We start from the raw sequence: 19,456 nt of genomic DNA on the forward strand, positions 1-19,456 counted from the left end.
TATATATATATATATATATATATATATATATATATATATATATATATTTATATATATATATATATATATATATGTATGTATGTATATATATATATTTGTATAAAAATAATTTAAGTGCAAAAAATTTGAAAAACAATTTAATTTAACCTAACCTAGCCTAACCACAATTATTAAAAGTAATTTAACCTAATTTCATTATAAATTTTATTTATTTTGCTACAAACAATAGCCTGTTAGGCGTTAGCAACATAATTTTTTATATTACGAACAAGCTGTTGTTTGCAGCAACGAATTTTTGCTACAAACAGCAGCATGTTCCTAGCACAAAATTGCTACAAACAGGTTGTTCATAGCAAAAATAAACAATGATTTTTTTTACAAGTATATATGAACATTAAAAAAAATAAAATCAAAATATATGAGTATTTTATGAAAGTTATGAAATGTATCCTAAATTTTGGAAAGTTGTCTGATTCAAGCAAGGGGAAAAAGTCTATAGAGAAAGTTGAGAAGTTTGGGGTTGGAGGGTTGGATTTCAACTAAAAGTCTAAAGTTTATAAGTTTTTGAATACTAGTAGACTTTTAAAAACTCTTTAAAAGTTTTAAAGACTCTTTAAAAGCCCGAATCAAATACTAATAGACTTTAAAAGTCTAGATCGAATACCATCAGACTAAATTTATAATATTATATTTATTTTATACATAAAACATAAAAAGCTCAATTAGACTCGGAAGCTACTTGAGCCAAGTATTAAGAAGCTTGAATTCGCCCAACTTGTTACTCTAACTACCCGAGCTCAAGCTTAGCTCAATAGTGACCGAATCAAATTCGAACATTCATCAAGTCAAACCCAAGTAGCTCGCGACTAGTTTGACTTGCTTACACCCCTATTTAAGAATTGTCCTACTTTCATTTGATGTCAGTGTGGACGTCTTATTATTAACAGTTTAGCATAGCATTATAGCAATAACTTATAAACTCTGAAACTGAAACGTGCCTGTATAAACTGCAACTCCACAAGCCCACTCTGTGTTCCTCAAGTAGCATGACTGAAGTATTGTATTTTTTATGGTCAAGGGGCACACATCATTATCAAGAAATGGAGGAAACAGTCTCATATTTGCATCAAATCTTCTAATATCTTTATCAGGATTGGGGCACTCAATCACACCCTACAAAAGAAAAGTGCAAATAGGTAACTAAATACATATATCAACAGTGGCTGAGCTTCTCAAACATTAATGAATACCTTCCGAAAAATTAAGAGTATAACTAACTTACCTTGATTTTGTGCAATAACTCAGAATCAATACCCATACAAGCAGGAGCTACTGCCCTTGTCTTCAGATCAGTTTCACCATCAAGGGCAGATGTCTGCAAAGCACGTGGAGTTATTAAGGCTCCGTAGGAAGGCATTGCAGGAAGAACTTCCAAATGGAGTCTGTTGTAGTACAACATTGGAGCCATACTTTAGATATGACTTTACAGACAGTCTAGGAAATCTTATGCAGTCTGTTTTACACAAGGATTTTAAGAGAAGAGTTGGGCGTTTTCTTTTGGACAATGTACATGGAGTTATGGTCAACACTTGGGAAGATCACCATTCCAATGGAGATTTCTCAAATTTAAGTTCCCAATCTTTTCAGTGTCGACTGCAGAAATGCCATCCATGATGCAAAATATAGAGGAACTAGAGCATTAAGATTTTCTTTGAAATCACAATTTCATAAGACATTAGAAAATTACAAAGTAGCCACTACTTTAAATTTTGTTATAATATACTATTACATTCAAGAAGGCAGGCTCAAATAAGCTGGTTTGGAAGATTCTGAAAATGAATTTCTGTGCCATGACATATTGCAAGTAGTCCTCATCAAAACAGGGCATTCATTTAATTTCCCAATTTATTTAAAAATAATAATAATTAATAATAAACCATCCCAAATCAGTTTAACAATGCAAGTACACAAGTATTGCTGCTAGCAAAGTAAATCAAGTTTAATAATTTTGCAAACGGCAGCATCTCAATAGACAGAACATTTAAAATCTTTAGAAAGAGTATTACTTATTTTATTTCGGGATAAGGGTCAAATAAGCCCTTGAACTTTCACGAAAAATGCAATTCAGCCATCAAACTATAAAGTAATAGTTTACGTGAATGCGACTTCATTTTTTTTTTTGACTGATTTGGACAACAAATCATTATATTTATTTCTGAATTTATACAAATTCTATTTTTATAATTATAATTATAATTATAATTATAATTATTATTCATACAGAGCTGCTATAAATAAGAATAAGAAATTAATTTTTAAAAATACACCTTGTCAAATTTGGACGAAGAATGCTTCCTTCGCCCAAATTCAACGTAGAAGGAAATTAAAATTCCCTTTTGTAAGCCATTAATGTTTTTTTTAATTTACTTTTCATTTTAATTAATATGATTACTAATAAAAAATTTAATAAGAAAAACTGTAAGGGGTAATTTTTATTTTTAAATTTAAATTTTTTTATGTTAGCTTTTGGACGAATAATAATAATTATAAAATTAAAATATGATTTGGTATCCAAATTAGTAATAAAATTACATTATTTGGTGTCCAAATCAATGATTAAAAAAAAATATGAAGTGCCAACTGCCATCCACAAACTATTACTTGATGGTTACCTACAATACCAGGTAAAATGGGTTTAATTGCACATCTTTTCCAATTTGAGGGCCTATTTGAAGTTTTGGTAGTTAAATGGCCTAATTTCATTTTACATGAAAGTTCAAGGGCCTAGTTGACCCTTATCCCTTCTTTTTTTTTTTTTTATGTATAAGTTGTTAAGCAAATGCAACTGGAATAGAAGTAGTAGTAAAGACTAAAGAGAATGTTTTGCCCAAGATAAGTTCCACGTAATAAAACATCATATATGTAATAAATTACGATAATTTTTACCTCCACATAACACAGACCCTGTGGATCAGAAGTACCAATTAAGATAAGATCACAAGGGACTTCATCATTCTCGCGAAGCCACACTATGTTCCCAACATGAATGTCTTGAGCTTGAATCTACAATGCACAATAAATCAGAAAATGGAAATTCAACATCAGAAAGATACAACAAGATGAAAGGTAAAGAATATATATTAAAGAAACAATTAAAAAAAATTCTATAAAGAACAAAGTACAAGTATAACATGAGCTTAGCAAGCAACTTGTAAGTGAACAATGATCAAACTCCAAAGATTCGGAAATCAATTGAAAGTCAATTTTATCAAAATAGAAGCATCATAATCATAAGTGCCAAGACTACCATCCAATACCAAATAAATATCAAGAGACTCAAGACAATGCTTGAAACATAGCAATGTACAAGGAGACAGTATCATTGACTAAGCTATCATCTCTACTGCTATATTAAGATAAAACTTAAGATTGTAGTTTCATAAATTACTGTATCTATTATGAATTTAGATCGCTGCTATAGTAATCAGTACTGATTTAGGTAAAAGGACAATTGATCATCATTCTTTATTAGTAGGATAATCCATGTATCATTTCATTTTTACTGATACAGAAAATAGAAACAAAAAGTTTGAGAAGAGATACATGATCTGGCAGGGGGAGAAACATAAAATATGAAACAGTAGATCAAAAAGGAAGACTATAGCACTATTCCCATTACAAGGAAACAACTGTTTGTCAAAAAACTTCTTTGATTGAGATAAGAGCAACTACATCAACACATATTCAAGGAGATCATGTCAGGAAATTAGCCATGTAGGCAGAGAGAGGAGAGGAGAAAGAGGGGGAGGATACCTCCTGCAAATGAAGGATCATTCTACAGTAAATTCTGACAAATTTTTTTTTTTTACTTTGATGCTGTGCGCGAAACAATGCACGCGCCCAGCCGTCAGGCGCGCCTGACCAGTTCAGTTTTATTTTTTTATTTTTTTTTAATTTGATTTGTTTTAATTTTTTTTTCTCCACTTATTTTTTCTTTCCTAATCACACTTACAAAAACTCCTAAAAAACCGCAAAAAAACTCCATTGATAAGGATGCTCTAATAGCTCTATATGGAATTACCAGATACATATTTTAAAATAAAAATGACTGGAAAGCTATATTTCAACAATTATGAGAGATGTGAGAAAGATGAAAATGACAAAAGCAGGAAGGAATAGATGATATGAAACATTTACTCGTACATGTTTTCTAATGCCTTGCCGTACAACCCAAACTTCCTTCTCATTTGCTTTCTTGTCTGAGAGGGATCTATTGTAATCATCCCATGCCTCTTTTGTTGCTGAGACTGCAAATATAAAAATAAGGGGACCCCATGTGCTAGCTGGATTTACTGGTGTAATGAGTGACCACAGTTGAAGGCAAGCAATCAACAAAAAGTATTGGTTCATAAACCGACTGGAAAAGGAAACAACACTCACTATTAGAAAGAGAATTTAGAATGTAGAATGAATGAGCCCACGCAATAATAAGGTTAGGGTTCCAAATATTTATCTATAATGCCTACTATAGCAACTAAAAATATGAACATAAAAGATGTTATAAAATACAAAGGATATTACAAATACTAAAAATACATGATGGCTTCTAAATAATGATCACGTATTCCAACTCTCACTTTAAGATATTTACAAGTACAGAAAAGGGAACTAAATGATATAATACAGCTGAGGGAGTTGTGAACTCCAAGAGAAATGGTGAGAGACAAGCCATATTTACCTGAATTGTTCCCACAAGTTCTTTGGAAGAAAATTCCATAAGGTATATTTTCGATTAGATATGCGGTTGTCACAAAAAATATTTTGTGATAGATCATCATCATTAATATAAACGAAACGCTTCATCATTCATCTACTAATGTCATTTGGATCCAGCAATAACAAAAGAAGTCAAACAGTGGACACCTGCAACAAGTCAAGCTGATAAGATAATGAAGATGATCAACAAGAAGTGTAAATGATAAAAAGAAAGACTGAAAGAGTAAAATAGTCCCTGCACCCATAATAAAGAAATGGTTTTCAGTTTTCCACATTCATTTTTCCCATATGAAAGATGATTTCTGTAAATGGTAGAGATTAGGATCCAAGAATTTCAATCTGTTAGTGAAATTACTAATTCATATGATGTTTTTCACCTAAATTATACCTTTCCAAATATTCCCACTGTTATATTTTTGTGTATTAACAACTTGTACATGTATTCTGAATATTCAAACTGTTCCAACAAGTTAAAACTTATTAGATTTTGCCCCTTATCCGCTTACCCTGTCAAATTGTTTCATTCACTTTTGGGTGAAAGGGACAAATAGCAAGAAGAAATATTCTTCTAATAATAATATTCACTTCATATATATATACACACACACACACAGCACGCACACAGACACAAATATATATTTTTAAAAAATAAAGTATTTCAAAAACTCACCTCAGCAGAAAACAAGCAAGGAGATAAAGAACTATGATGAATTGGTCAACAACTCAAGATCAATATTGTATTGTGGATTTTAGTGATTCTAAGAATCCAAATAGAACAACTAGAAGCCAATGAGGCCTTAGCTAATTAAGTTGGTTAAAGCTGAGTTTGAGGTAGCCTAATTTGCACCCAAAGTAGGGAAAATTTCAGAAACTCGCAAATTGAAGCAAAATTGCCTAATTTCCAAAATCAATTTGCATATCAGATTATCAGGTTTGAATCTCTAGTAGCCAAATGGTAGTTGGTCACATGGTTCAATCATAACAGGAGTTATACTGTTATCCAAACCTAGAACCTTGGTCCCTGCCGTTTGTATTTCAAATGTATATTTTCTTTCTTTCTTTCTCATAAGAGTAGTTATTCTAACCGAGAAAAGCACCTACATGATAGTTGGAAAATTTAGAAAAGATTTACAACCAGGATAGTTTAGGAATCAACTTATTAAGCCCATGCAATCATGTATCAGTTTACAATTTCAAAGTAACCAAAGGTCCAAAGCAGACAGAAGAAGGGGGATGTTTGCCACAAACCCCTGGTTATGTTTTCATCATGCAGATGCTCCATCCACCAAAAAAGTTCCTTCACTGATTTAGTGCAGCCCAAGACATCACTGATTTTTTGCAACACATATTAAAAATGTTATATGACTACTTCAGGAAATACTCCCAACATTTATAAACTACTAAAGGATCCAAAACCTTACACACCCTCACCACACAAAATTAAAATATTTGGAGGTCATTAACCCGGTATCACCTTTTCTAAATATTATTAATTTTTTCCCTGTTTCCATCAATTAGGTGAGACTTTTATCCTTATTGTAAATTGATACTTTTGGAAAGAAGAAAAAGACAACCTTACAACATTCTTCCATTTGTTTCAATCATGTACAAAAATCATATCATACAATCCGAATCATTTATCAGGTGAAAATAAAAGCTTGGAGCAGAGAAAAAGCAATAGTCTATTTTTGCAACATTTGGCAAAACTGGCATCACATTTCATCTAGCTGTAATTAGTGCACACATGTCAACAGCTCCGATTACCCTTATAGTCCATCAGCATTTTAGCATAACACAGCGCATTTAATCTAGCTGTAATTGGTTTACACATAGCAACAAAAATGTGTAATTATTCCAAAAATATGAGAATTATTAGTTCATAGTTATCTAGGCGGACTTTCTAGGCGAGATGCCGTCGACTAGTCGACTAGGCGGCCGCCTAGGCGACGCCTAGCCGATGAGTAATATATATATATATATATATATATATATTCCCATACAAAATAATTAGGATGTGAATAGGCAATTAGGCATGATGTGTGTTGGAAATAGGCAGCCATATTTACTCTACTCTAGGAAGTTGTAGCACCCATATTTACTCTATTTAGGGAGTTGTAGCAGCCCCATTTACTCTCCTCTAGGAAGTTGTAGCCTTGAGAAGAGTGAAATTGAAAGCTTTTTTATATTTCTATAATTCTATGTATTATCACTACACACTGATTACACATATATATACATAGGAATTGAGACAAAAAGTAACTCTTTTCCTGGAAATACTACTCCCACTATTAGCACTACGCTACTAATGCAAACATCCTTATTTTGCTCCTACTTTGCTCCATAATGTTTCTACAAAGAGGAATGGGCTTTGCTCGGAACAAGAGGACGATGCCGGAGCTCGAACTGCTCCGCCATCGGAGCCACCATGCTCCTCCACGCGCCGCCACTCTGACTCCACGCGCCGGCGCGTGAGGAAGATTCCGGCGACTTCTCCGACTAGAAATTACACCGGTAGACTCGCTTTAGTGTGTAGATTCTACCCATGTATGTTTTGTGGAGTTTTGGGGTTGTATTATGCACTTAGGCGAGGCAAGCACATTAGGCGTTCGGTCCCAACCGACTGGACGCCTAGGCGTCACCTAGACAAGGCGACGCCTTGATAACTTCTACTGAAAAGGGAGTGCATTATAACTTTATAATTAATCATTGGTAATTGCAAGAAGCTGGAAATTAAAAGTACTGAAAGATTGCATTTACTATCTCAAAGAATGGATTATAATTTATCCCCATATCTCACCTAACATCTAAAATCACTTACAACCCCACCAATCAAAGTATCAAACTGCAGAAACAACTCAGTCCATTTCTCGAACTCTCCAAGTATTTAGAAATTAGGTTTCTTATCTTTAAGAACGGATTACAATTCCAATTTCCTAACTGCAATGGTCGGGTAACTAAAATGGACTTAGCTAGAGCTTGGAATGCATAACACAATTACCCACAAATCTCACCAAAGAGTCAAGTGGACCTTGAAATACTTGTGGTTATATGATTACATACACTTAAAATATCCAGGGTCTTCTCTGCTTATTGAGTAACTCACCGCAACCCTCAAGTTTCAAATCTCCCCAGACAAATTAAATCGACATTAATTAAGCTTGAACTATTGCGTAAAGAAAGAATGATGCAATTATATAAATATACACACTAAAATTAATCTCTAATCTAACAATTAAGTATTTTGGGCCCAAAAATAATAATATTACTCCGAAAAACAAAAACAAAAACAAAAACTTATTCATATACACAGCATGGGTATCTGTATGAGATTTCATACCTCCGTATAGTATAGGTACAGTTTCAGCGCTTCTTCTCTAAGGGCATGTTTGGTTCGCTGGAAGTGTTTTTCCAGTGGAAGTGGGTTCCTTCAAATCAAAGAAATTGCACTTTTCCCATGTTTGGTTGATTGGAACTTATATTCCAATGGAACTAGAGTTCTGCATTTCACAGGAAAACAAAATCGGAGGTGAGAGGTGGTATTTTATTTTCCGTGTTAGTTGGGAACAAAAAGTGGGATGGTAGGACTATTTTACCCTTTGATTCTTCCTCCTCCCGTTTCTTCGCTTCTTCTTCCTCACTGCCAAACTGGAAATTGGAAAGCTAGAACTCCAGCAACGCGGACCTCCTCCAGATCGGCAGATCGCCGGTCGCCGCCTTGTCTCCTGCCGCCTTGTCTCTGCGCCTCAAACCTCGCCCCGAGTCCGCCTTCGCCGCCTCTGCCTTCGCCGGTCGCCGCCTCCCGCTTCCGCCGCGCTTCCTCCTCCGGTGATCTGCTGACTGCTTCAAATCCCCTTCAATGACTTAAGATCTCAACATCAGACACATTGAAAAAGAATTAGTATTAGGTTTTTGACGTCTTCTTTTTTCTTTTTTCTTTTTTTTTTTGTTCTTTTTTTTTCTTTTACTTTTCTGTTTACAGCTAGTGGTGGACGAAATTACCAGACCACCCTCAGAAATCACAAGCTGCTGAGTGCTGACGCCTGACTGGAAAATGTTTTACCCTCAGAATCCGTTATATTTTTATTTAGAATTAATTTCACCTTAAATGGGTATATTGGTTTTGTAAACAAATATCTACAATTTTAATAAGAGTGTTAGGATCTACATCTACAATCTATAAACAATTTTAATAAGAGCCAATAATGTTAGGATACTAACGAGAAAAAAAAATGTTGGTGTTATTATTTATTTAAACGAATGGTTTATATTATTTTGATTTTAGTAATGTTTTATGCGTTTCCTTCTTTACGCTTTATTATATTATTTTCTTCCCTTAAATAACTTCACATTCCCTTAACTTTTAACTTTAGTAACCGAATATTTCATTAACTTTTAACTTACTCATTAATTTTTATAAGAAAGGTTTTAGGTTCGAATCTCATCCTAATCAAACTTGATATAATTATTAAACATATACTAAGAATATGTTAGAGTATATTATTGAAATTAAGTACCCATTCAATTGCCAAGGACCTTGTGGTCTAGAGTGGAGTCAATACTAACTCTTGTGCTTCAATAGGTTGAGAAAGTAGTTATGAACAGATACTGCATTGTAATAGAGTTAGTAGTACTCAAAAAAAAAATTATGCATTTCTTTAATTTATATGTTTACAATGCCTTTATTCAAAAAAATATTCATTATTAAAAAAAATTAAAAAGAGATATAATTTAATTAGTTATATTGTTTTTATTTTCTATAATAAAAATTATTCATTATTCATTATCAAAAAATTAAAAAAGAGATATAATTTCATTAGTTATATGGTCTTTATTTTATACAATAAAAATTATTCATTATCAAAAAAATTAAAAAGAGATATAATTTCATTACTTATATTGTCTTTATTTTCTACAATGCAAAAATTCATTACCTATCAAATTCATTAATAAATTATATTCAGTATATTATTCATTATTTTCTTTTTACACTATATTGTAATTAAATATTTTGTATCAATGTTATAATACAAAATAATGTTATATATTTATTTAACAAGTATTCTGAAAAATATTAAAAAAAAATTGAAACCAATCATATTAACTACTTAGGGAGGATTTGTTGACAAAAAGGCATTCAAATAGCCAAGTAAATTGAAGCGAAAGACTACTCCCGTAATATTTTTTGGACTACATCACAATTGCTCACTTTAAAGGTAAATCGTATTTCTTTATTAATATAATTTAAAATGTATAAATTTTTATTACCAAAAGTAGTATTTATTTATACTATCATTTTTAGACTAAGTATTTTGACACAAAATTGCAAACATTTATTTTAGTGACAATTATAATCAATCTCTCATATATTATCTTGCATTCATATACTTTGAATTGCCGATTTAAATAAACGAATTCAACATTTAATTATATATGCATGAACATCTCCTATATAATCTTGTATTGAAACATATTCGACTCCCACTCACCTTCTGGTATATACAAGGATCTAAGGGATTTTCAACAAAACCAAATGAAGAAATTACCACATCGAATTTGATATCCATTGACGGGAAGCTTGTTTTAAACCGTATATGGGTTTCTTAAGCTTACAGACTAAATTCTCACCACCCCTAGAAGAGAAACCTTCAAGTTGTTTCATATAAACCTTCTCTTCTAGATCACCATTAAGGAAAGCAGTTTTCACATCCATTTGTTGCAACTCAAGATTAAAATGTGCAACTAAAGCCAGTATGACTCGAAATGAATCTTTCTTTGATACAGGAGAAAATGTCTCATTGTAATCGATTCCTTCCTTTTGTGTAAATCCCTTTGCAACAAGTTTGGCATTGTATCTCTCAATGTTGCCTAATGAGTTTCTTTTGGTCTTAAAAACTCATTTACAGCCAATGGCCTTAGCCCCATTAGACAACTCAACAAGATCCCAAACCCCATTGCTCTTCATGGAATTCATCCCATCCTTCATGGCTTCAAGCCATAAGTCAGACTATGCACAATTTGTTGCTTGAGAAAATGTTTCAAGATCGTTTTTGGCTCCTATGTCAGATTATTGTAGTACGAAACATAATAACTAGGAAGTGATGATCGCCTTACTCGTGTAGACCGTCTTAAAGTTGGATCTCCACCACCTTGCACAGGCTGTGGGGCAACAACCTCTTCAGGAACTGGGAGCAGTTCTTGAATTGGCTCAGTCTGCATCGGTTCAGGATCTTGCTGTAAATCCTGATTTTGTTCAACCATTGGTTCAAAATCCAATTCAGGGGGTTGCTATAAGTCCTGAACTGGTTCTTCCAAAGGCTGAGCCTCAATAGCTTGTGGAATCTCAATAGTGGGTCGTATAGCTGCAGGCGGAACTGGAAGAGCACTGCGGATAAGTACAACACCACTAGATGACGTAGAAGGCTGAGAGTCCATATGATCAAATGAAGGGACTAAGTCCTTAAATCGATCACTCCCATTGATTAAGTCATCTTCAAGAAACTTAGCATTTCTTGATTCCACTATCCTGGTAGTATGAGATGGACAATAAAACCCATAACCCTTAGACGATTGTGCATATCCAATAAAGAAAGCACTAATGGTCATTGGGTCAAGTTTCTTTTCGTGTGGGTTATAAATCCTCACCTCAGACGGGCATACCCAAACACGCATATGTTGCAAACTCGATTTCCAACCTTTGAATAACTCAAATGGTGTCTTAGGGACAGCCTTGGTTGGAACACGGTTTAATATATACGTTGCCGTCTTAAGTGCTTCAGCCCACAACGACTTTGGAAGCTTAGAGTTGCTAAGCATACTCCGCACCATATCCAGAAGGGTCCTGTTTCTTCTTTCAGCTACACCATTTTGGTCTGGAGAACCAGGCATGGTATATTGGGCAACAATCCCATGTTCTTGAAGAAACTTAGCAAACGGACCAGGTGATTGTCCATTTTCAGTATATCTACCATAATATTCACCACCTCTATCAGATTTAACTATCTGTATTTTCTTGTTGCATTGGTTTTCAACTTCAGCTTTAAACAATTTAAAGGCATCCAATGCTTCAAGTTTATGATTAAGTAAATACACATAGGAGAATCGTGAGAAGTCATCAATGAAAGTGATGAAATATTTCTGACCAGACACCGTCATGTCAGGACAACATATGTCAGTATGAATAATTTCCAACAACGTTGAACTTCTATTAGCACATTTCTTTGACTTGTTTGTCTGCTTACCCTTGATGCAGTCAATGCAAGTCTCAAAGTCAGTGTTGTCTAGAGTAGATAGTACTCCATCCTTTACCAACCTTTTAATGCGCTCTAGGGAGATATGACATAATCTCCGATGCTATAACATTGAGGAATTATCGTTAATACTGCACCGTTTGGTGCCATTTTGGACGTGTAAATAATTGTAAACTGAATCATTCTTTAAGTTAAGATGAAAGAGACTATCAGACAATGTATCAGTACCAACACAAGTAGAATTCCGAAATAACTTGAAATTATTGGTATTAAATTCAAAACTGAATCCGAAGGATACAAGTCTATAAACTGAAATTAAGTTCCTTGAGAAGCTAGGAACATAAAGTGTCTTTTCTAACGTCAAAACAAAACCACTATCCAAAACTAAATTGCAAACTCCGACAGATTCCACTGGTGACGCAATCTTGTTTCCAGAGAAGATGCTACACTCAGTTCCCGTCGGCTTTCTCAGGTTTGTCATGTCCTGCAAAGAGTTTGCAATGTGGATTGCTGCACCAGATTCAACCCACCAAGAATAAGTATTAACTTCTAACATATTAGATTCGAAACATACAAAAGAAGAGGGAACATTACCTTTCTAGGATATCCACTTCTTATATTTGATACAATCTTTTTTCATGTGTCCCTTCTTTTTACAGAAGAAACACTTTTGTATCTTCTTTATGTCAGCTTTTGGGGTTAATTTGCCCTTAGCTGCTTTGGTGGAACCCTTCTTTCCAGATTTTCCCTTAGACCTTGTTGTGGCCATAAAAGCACTTTCCCAAACTCAGTCTTCGCCTTGTTTCCTCTTGAGTACACATGGTTATCAATTCATTGATAGACCAATTCACTTTATGTGTATTGTAGGAAATCTTAAATGGGCTATACTCTTGAGGAAGGGTATTGAGTGCAAAATGCACCACAAAAGAATCTGGTAAAATGATCTCCAACTTCTTCAATTGAGTTGCAATTTCTCTAACTTGCATGATGTGTTTGCGTGTACCCTTAACAGTGGAAAGACGCAGATTGATAAACTTCATTATGAGTGTGCTAGCCAAATATTTCTTAGAATCAACGAATTGATCATCAATGGCTTTAAGTAAAGGCTTAGCTTTCTCAATGTCTTCAACGGTACCACGTATTCCCTTAGGAAGTTTTGACTTGATGAGGTACACGCCTATGCGATTGGATATCTCCCATCGCTCCCACAGTTCTTTTTGTGCGGTAGTGCTTTCCGCAGTAACCGCGGGGGGCTCATTATTGAGAACAGCGTAATCCACTCCTAACAAACCTAAATGTAGGAGAATAGCCTCTTTTCACCCTTTGTGGTTATCATCGTCTAGCATAGGGATATCAATTGTTATTGTTTGAGTAATGGGTAGAGTTGCCGTGAAGAATAAAATGAAAGCTTGGTTAGGAATTTTCGAGGCACATAATAGAGAGAGAGTAACTGTAGTACATAATATTACCAATGTAAATTATGTAAAAGATAAACTCGTATGCTATAAAAATTGCATGTGGGCTAAATTTTTACGCAAAATGAATCTATCAAACTGAATGGTGAAAACGGAATTGGTACGATTTGGGTTTGGTTATTCCACCCTTAATGACAAATCTACCAAACTATATGCTGATACATAATCCTTGTGGGCAAATTATGGTCATAGTTTAGTATTTCATCCTAATTAACCCTACAAATATAACAAAATTGCTTGTGGGCTAAATTTTGCCATATTACACAGAATTAATCACAAGATTCTTGCCTAAACATTATGTGATTAATACTTAATGTGTAATTTCAATAAGTTAAAGATGTTGTGGCTACTCTTTAACTGACCAAAACCAAACATAATCACAATGGCAAGTGTATTTAAAGCCTAATCAAACAAATTAAACCAAAATATGATAGACAATCCTTAGGTATACTCCCAGGAAAGTTGATTGGTGCTAAGGCTCCATTAAAAACCAACTCCTTAGACAGAGTAGCGTCGCAAGGGGACTAGTAGCAATATGGCTGAAGGCACTATGGCAGTTTCAACCAGCAAGGCGTTTTAAGCCAGGGTAAGAGAACTAGTATTCCTCCCCAAGAAACTTCCCTAAATCATGTGTTCTCATATTTAAAGTAAAATCGTTTGGTTGATCTATAAGAATGTAGAATCACCTAAGGATAAGGCTTTAAATAGGGTAAAACTATGAAGAGTTTCATGTACTTTATGTGCTTTAAGATCCTTTAATAAGAATCGCGAATGGACTATTGACTGAAAGAGTAATAATATGCATAATCTATTCTTAAAAGGCACTAAATCATGCATAATAAGCATACAATTCAGACCTAAAAGGCTCTAAATTCAGTCTTAATGAACATGCTTTTCTAGAGGCATAATTATAACAGTCAAAATAATTATTGCAGTAAAGACATGTACAACATGCTCATATTATGCACATTACTAACTCATACTCCATAACCAAATATTAAATTGTAACACTTAATACAATTTAACTAAAAAATTCAATATTAAAATTAAAATTCAAACAAATTGAAAACTTAATAATTTGTTCAAAATTGAATAATAATTTTGATATTGACTTCAATTAAACATTCAAATTGCAACACTTAATGCAATTTAAACCAAAATTCAATATTAAAATTAAAATTCAAACAAATTTAAAACTTAATAATTTGTTCAAAATTAAATAATAATTTTAATATTGACTTTATGCAAAATTCAATTGGATATTTTAAGTGAAGAAGTCCAAATATGATGAAGGCATTAAAAAAAATTTTGGAGAGCCCAAACCAAACAAGCCCAGAATTAAATAATATATATATCTCTATATATATAAAAGCAAAATGAAGTAGTTGAAAACTCCCGCCCAAATGAACAGTGCTATGGAAATAGATATACTCACGTGGAGAGAAGAAAAGTGGAACCTGAATTAGAGTAATAGGAAAAACCTGATTTAAAAATAATTAGTATATCTTGAAAGTAGAGTAGTGGTCTGCAAAGTTTATTTTATTTTTGTATCCATATGCACATAGCATGGCTGGTGGGAATATATATATGTAAAAGCAAAAGAGCACATGGCTGGTGGGAATATATGTAAGAGCACATAGTTGTTCTTCTTCATTTTAAGACAAACATGAATGGCATAAATGTATATATTAATAGGCTGGTGAGAATATATGTAAGGTCACATGGTTGTTCTTCTTCAGTGCAAGACAAACATGAATGGTATAAATGTATATTTTAATAATCCCATTGTTAACATTTATGCATGTCTGCACAATGTGGTTGAGGTACCTATATATATATATATATTACATTCATAGGAGTGTGTCTACAGATCTTCAAGCTTCAATTCACTTTCATAGCATATTGTACTATTGCATACACTCATGGCTCCGTCATACATTCTGGGTCGCAATATTGNCCTATAGTTTAGAATTACTTTATGTAACCTTAGGGCCATATAGTAAGTGGAAGACGTGCAGATTGTATTACGTATTTATTTTAACAATGAGGGAATAAAAATAAATATTAATTACCATTATTTTTTATTACAAAAAATGAGCACATTGCAAATGGTGATGCATACTTAGTTACTTACGCATATGCAACATATTTATTTGCAAATAATAATTACCTGCATACTATATGTATCCAGTTTGAAACTCATTTTGTTAGTATGTTCTTATTATACTTTTTCTTTTGAAACAGCTAACAAAAAACAATTCATATTTGAATTTTTTAACTAAAATTAAATTATGTTCAGATGACGCCCGATGTGTAATTGCAACAAATAAAATAATATTCATCATTTCAATTCTTTACAACATGTTTGAATTTTTTTTTATTAATGTTTGACAAAAGAAACAAATTTTATGTTTGCAAATTAATCTGAAATAAAATCAATTTTTCAAACACCAGACAAAAGAATTTTCAGAATATTAAAAATTATATAGTCATTTTATTAACAGTATAAAATTTTACTGATTTAATTACGACCATAAAATTTAATAAGAATAGTAATAAAACAAAAATACAAGTTACTTGACTGCCATAGCGCTGACCAGCCATCCGGCGAGGCTGAGGTTAGGTGAGATGAGTAGCCGAGACCACGCTGACCAGTCGTCCGCCAGAGATTGTGAAGCAGCCGAGACAGGGAGAGGAGCGAGGGTGTTGACGACGGAGGACGGAGAAGTAGAAACCAAGAGGACTAAGAAGGGAGGGTAGGGGCGAAGGATGTGACAGCGTGACCGTTTAACCGGATTTTCCTCGATGGTGGATGCAGGAGGGCGGAGGATGATAGACACAGAGGATGGTGTAAAACTATGGAAGTTTGTAGTGGAGAGACAGTAACCTGATTCATATAATATTTAATAGGTTGGTATTTGGAAGTATCCTCATTTATATAATATAAATATTTTTAAGTAACCTCATTTATATAAAATATAAATATAGATTGCGCATTGGGGAAAAGAAAAAGAAAAAGAAAAAGGAAATTTGAAGATGAAGATAAGGGATAAAGGGATTCACAGAACTTGACAGTGTTGTTTGCAAGCAATTAAAATATATATTATCTATTAAAATATATATTATCTATGTTTAGTGGGGAAGGAATTTAAGAAAAAGGAAACTAAAGAAAGTGGACATGTAATATAGATAATATAGATACCATGCGCCATTACGCACAAAGCATGAAAAAAGAAGAAGCACGTGATTCTGTACAAAGCAAAAGTAGTGGTGATATCCACTATAGTTGGTCTGTTCTTTTTTTTTTTTTTAATTTTATAAATTTCTTTTTTTTTCCTTCTTCACTGACTAAGACAAACAGGTATGCTAAATAATCTATTAATATTAATATTCCCTCATTGTTAAGTAAATGAAGGACAAACTTTAATTTCAGTGGAGAGTAGTATATAAATACTAAATGTTCTCTCATGTTTTTTGTATACCAGATTGGCAAAACACTCATTAAGAGAATATGAAAAAGATTACAAATTCAACTACTATTGGTTCAAAGAGGAAGCATGATGAGCAAAACAATGGTAATGCATTTACTAACTTCTATTTCATACTTCTTACAATTGTAATAAATTTACGAAATCTAGATACATTAAGTTGTACACCCAATTTTTTGTTGCTTTTTTCTTATCATCCCGAGTCAAAGATATAAATGCATAAAACAAGAACTACCCAGTTTTTCGGCTGCTGCACAACATGTCTATCTCCCCATTCATCTTTTTAAATTCTCAAGGAGAAAGAACTCAACATAGCACATGACTCCATAAAACAAATTATTATTTATTAAGATACCACATGCACATATTTGTATAAATAAAACGGAGTATATATATATATATATATATACACTTAAAAACACATAATTATTTAAATATATTGAATACATTGTAATCTACATTATATAATTCAATATACTTTGATTATTATTTTAATTGAATAAATTTTTAACTAAGTTCTATATAATTCAAGTATTATATGGATTGGTGTTAAGATATTCTTTTTAATTTCAACAAATTATATGAATTATTGGTTTTTTTCGTTTTTTGGGTCAGAAAATAAACAAATGACATGTAATGAAAATATTAGAATGTCATCCATTAATAATTTGTATGCAAAAACATGTATTTGGTATATTCTAAAATTTAGATTATACACCTTTAACCGTTCTTCTAAAAATGGCTGATTTTTTTCCATTTCTAATTAAAAGTGTTTCGCCTTCAAAAAAAAAAAATTAAAAGTGTTTCAAAAAAAAAAACAAAAAAATAGTCAAAAGATACAAATGTGTACACGTGAACTCCACTCTTTTTCTGCTGTTACCCATCATTTGCGTCTCCCAATTCATCTTTTTTAGTTCTCAATGAGAAAGAATAAAACATGGCACATGGCTCCATTGTAATAAAATATTAAGGAGTATTATTACTATAATTACTAATTCGTATTATTATTATTATTATTATTATTATTATTATTATTATTATATTGTATTAAGTTACCTCATGCGCAATTGCGCATATTTGTATAAATTATATATATATATATATATATACACACGCCCATATAGTAGTATTCCGTATATATTAGAGTAATATAAATGTCATTTGTAATCTACATTATATAAATTTATATAACTATATAATTATTCACAGTGATTAATTTTTCATTATTCATTATACATTACTCTTTACTAAGTTCTATACATTATTGTTTAGTAAGTTCTATATAATTCATGTATTACATGCAATAGTGTTCAAGATTTTTGTTAGTTTCAACAAATAATGTAGATTAGTGCCTTAGTGGTCTTATTTTTTTTATTTTTTATTTTTGCAGAAAATGAACAAATGACGTGTAATGAGAATATTGGGACGTCATCCATTAATAATTTGTTGGCAAAGACAAGTCAAAGACATGTATTTGGTGTATTCCAAAATTCATATTGTACACCTTTAAGTGTTATTACTAATGGTAAGAATATTATAGTTTTCAACATATAGTTCTACACATTACTTTACTATAGAGTCTAATATTTGTTTTATTATCAGATTATTCGTGTGTGCGAACGACAATAACGCCGACATCGAATGAACAAATGAGAAAGAGATTACCTTTAAGCAACATTTCAAGTATGTTGTATACACTAAACAATATTAATCTGAACATCAATATTATAAATGTTCTAACAGGTTTATTATTAAATTATTCCTTTAATTAAAGCAAATTCCTCTCAACTCCTGGCTGCCCGTGATACAGATGACACAACCCAGCGTCATGTTCGTGCATTTGACTTAAATTTGACACCGGATTTGAATTCAGATATAAATGGTAATATTAATGTTCAAATTCTTACTACAACATTTTACTTAAATTTGTTCTTCAAATTTTTTTGTAATATTAACGAAAACTATTATTCATTTCAATTAGGGACAGACAATAATTGTTGTATTACAAATGAGACTGAACAAAGCGTCAACACAACAATTTACGTCCAATCAATACAACATGGAAGGAATTTAATTTCAGAATTTGATGATGTTGTTGAACCACATGAACGAAACATTGATTCAAACTGTGGTGAGCTTGAATATTACATATAAATAAAACATTTGTGTACCACCAAACTTTAATTATCTATTAATTTTTTTTTTTGCAGTGGATTATTCAGACTTTGGGGATCCGGAATTTATTTGTGAGCATTGTAATTCAATATTTTGGTACAACGAAAGGTCAAGCAATTCAAAATTAAATACCTCCCCGAAGTATTCGGCGTGTTGTGTAAATGGGAAAATAAAGCTGCCATTCATGATAAAGCCTCCCAAAAAGTTATACGATCTCTTTTTTGTTACAAGTGATAGGAACAAATGTTTCTTGCAAAATATAAGATCGTATAACAACATGTTTTGCTTCACATCA

The 19,456-nt window shown here is 32.4% G+C and overlaps 1 protein-coding gene across 4 annotated transcripts in view; it reads right to left on the reverse strand.

Moving 5' to 3' along the window:
- The window catches only part of LOC116018877 (phospholipid-transporting ATPase 2), a 32,671-nt gene extending 23,996 nt beyond the window's left edge, over positions 1–8,675 (reverse strand). The window contains exons 1-7 of one of the 4 annotated variants that reach the window (XM_031258896.1): positions 8,370–8,674; positions 8,114–8,273; positions 4,739–4,923; positions 4,204–4,417; positions 2,947–3,063; positions 1,283–1,375; positions 999–1,173 (exon numbers count right to left, since the gene is read on the reverse strand). In XM_031258896.1, the coding sequence (XP_031114756.1) occupies positions 999–1,173; positions 1,283–1,375; positions 2,947–3,063; positions 4,204–4,417; positions 4,739–4,866 (727 nt within the window). In that variant the 5' untranslated portion in view covers positions 4,867–4,923; positions 8,114–8,273; positions 8,370–8,674. Of the gene's footprint in view, positions 1–998; positions 1,174–1,282; positions 1,443–2,946; positions 3,064–4,203; positions 4,418–4,738; positions 4,924–8,113; positions 8,274–8,369 lie in introns of those variants that run through there. The other 3 variants (XM_031258897.1, XM_031258899.1, XM_031258898.1) reach the window with 3 other exon arrangements.
- Between the last annotated feature and the right edge of the window lie 10,781 nt (positions 8,676–19,456).

The sequence above is a fragment of the Ipomoea triloba genome, chromosome 5, assembly GCF_003576645.1.
Source record: "Ipomoea triloba cultivar NCNSP0323 chromosome 5, ASM357664v1".
Lineage (NCBI taxonomy): Eukaryota > Viridiplantae > Streptophyta > Magnoliopsida > Solanales > Convolvulaceae > Ipomoea > Ipomoea triloba.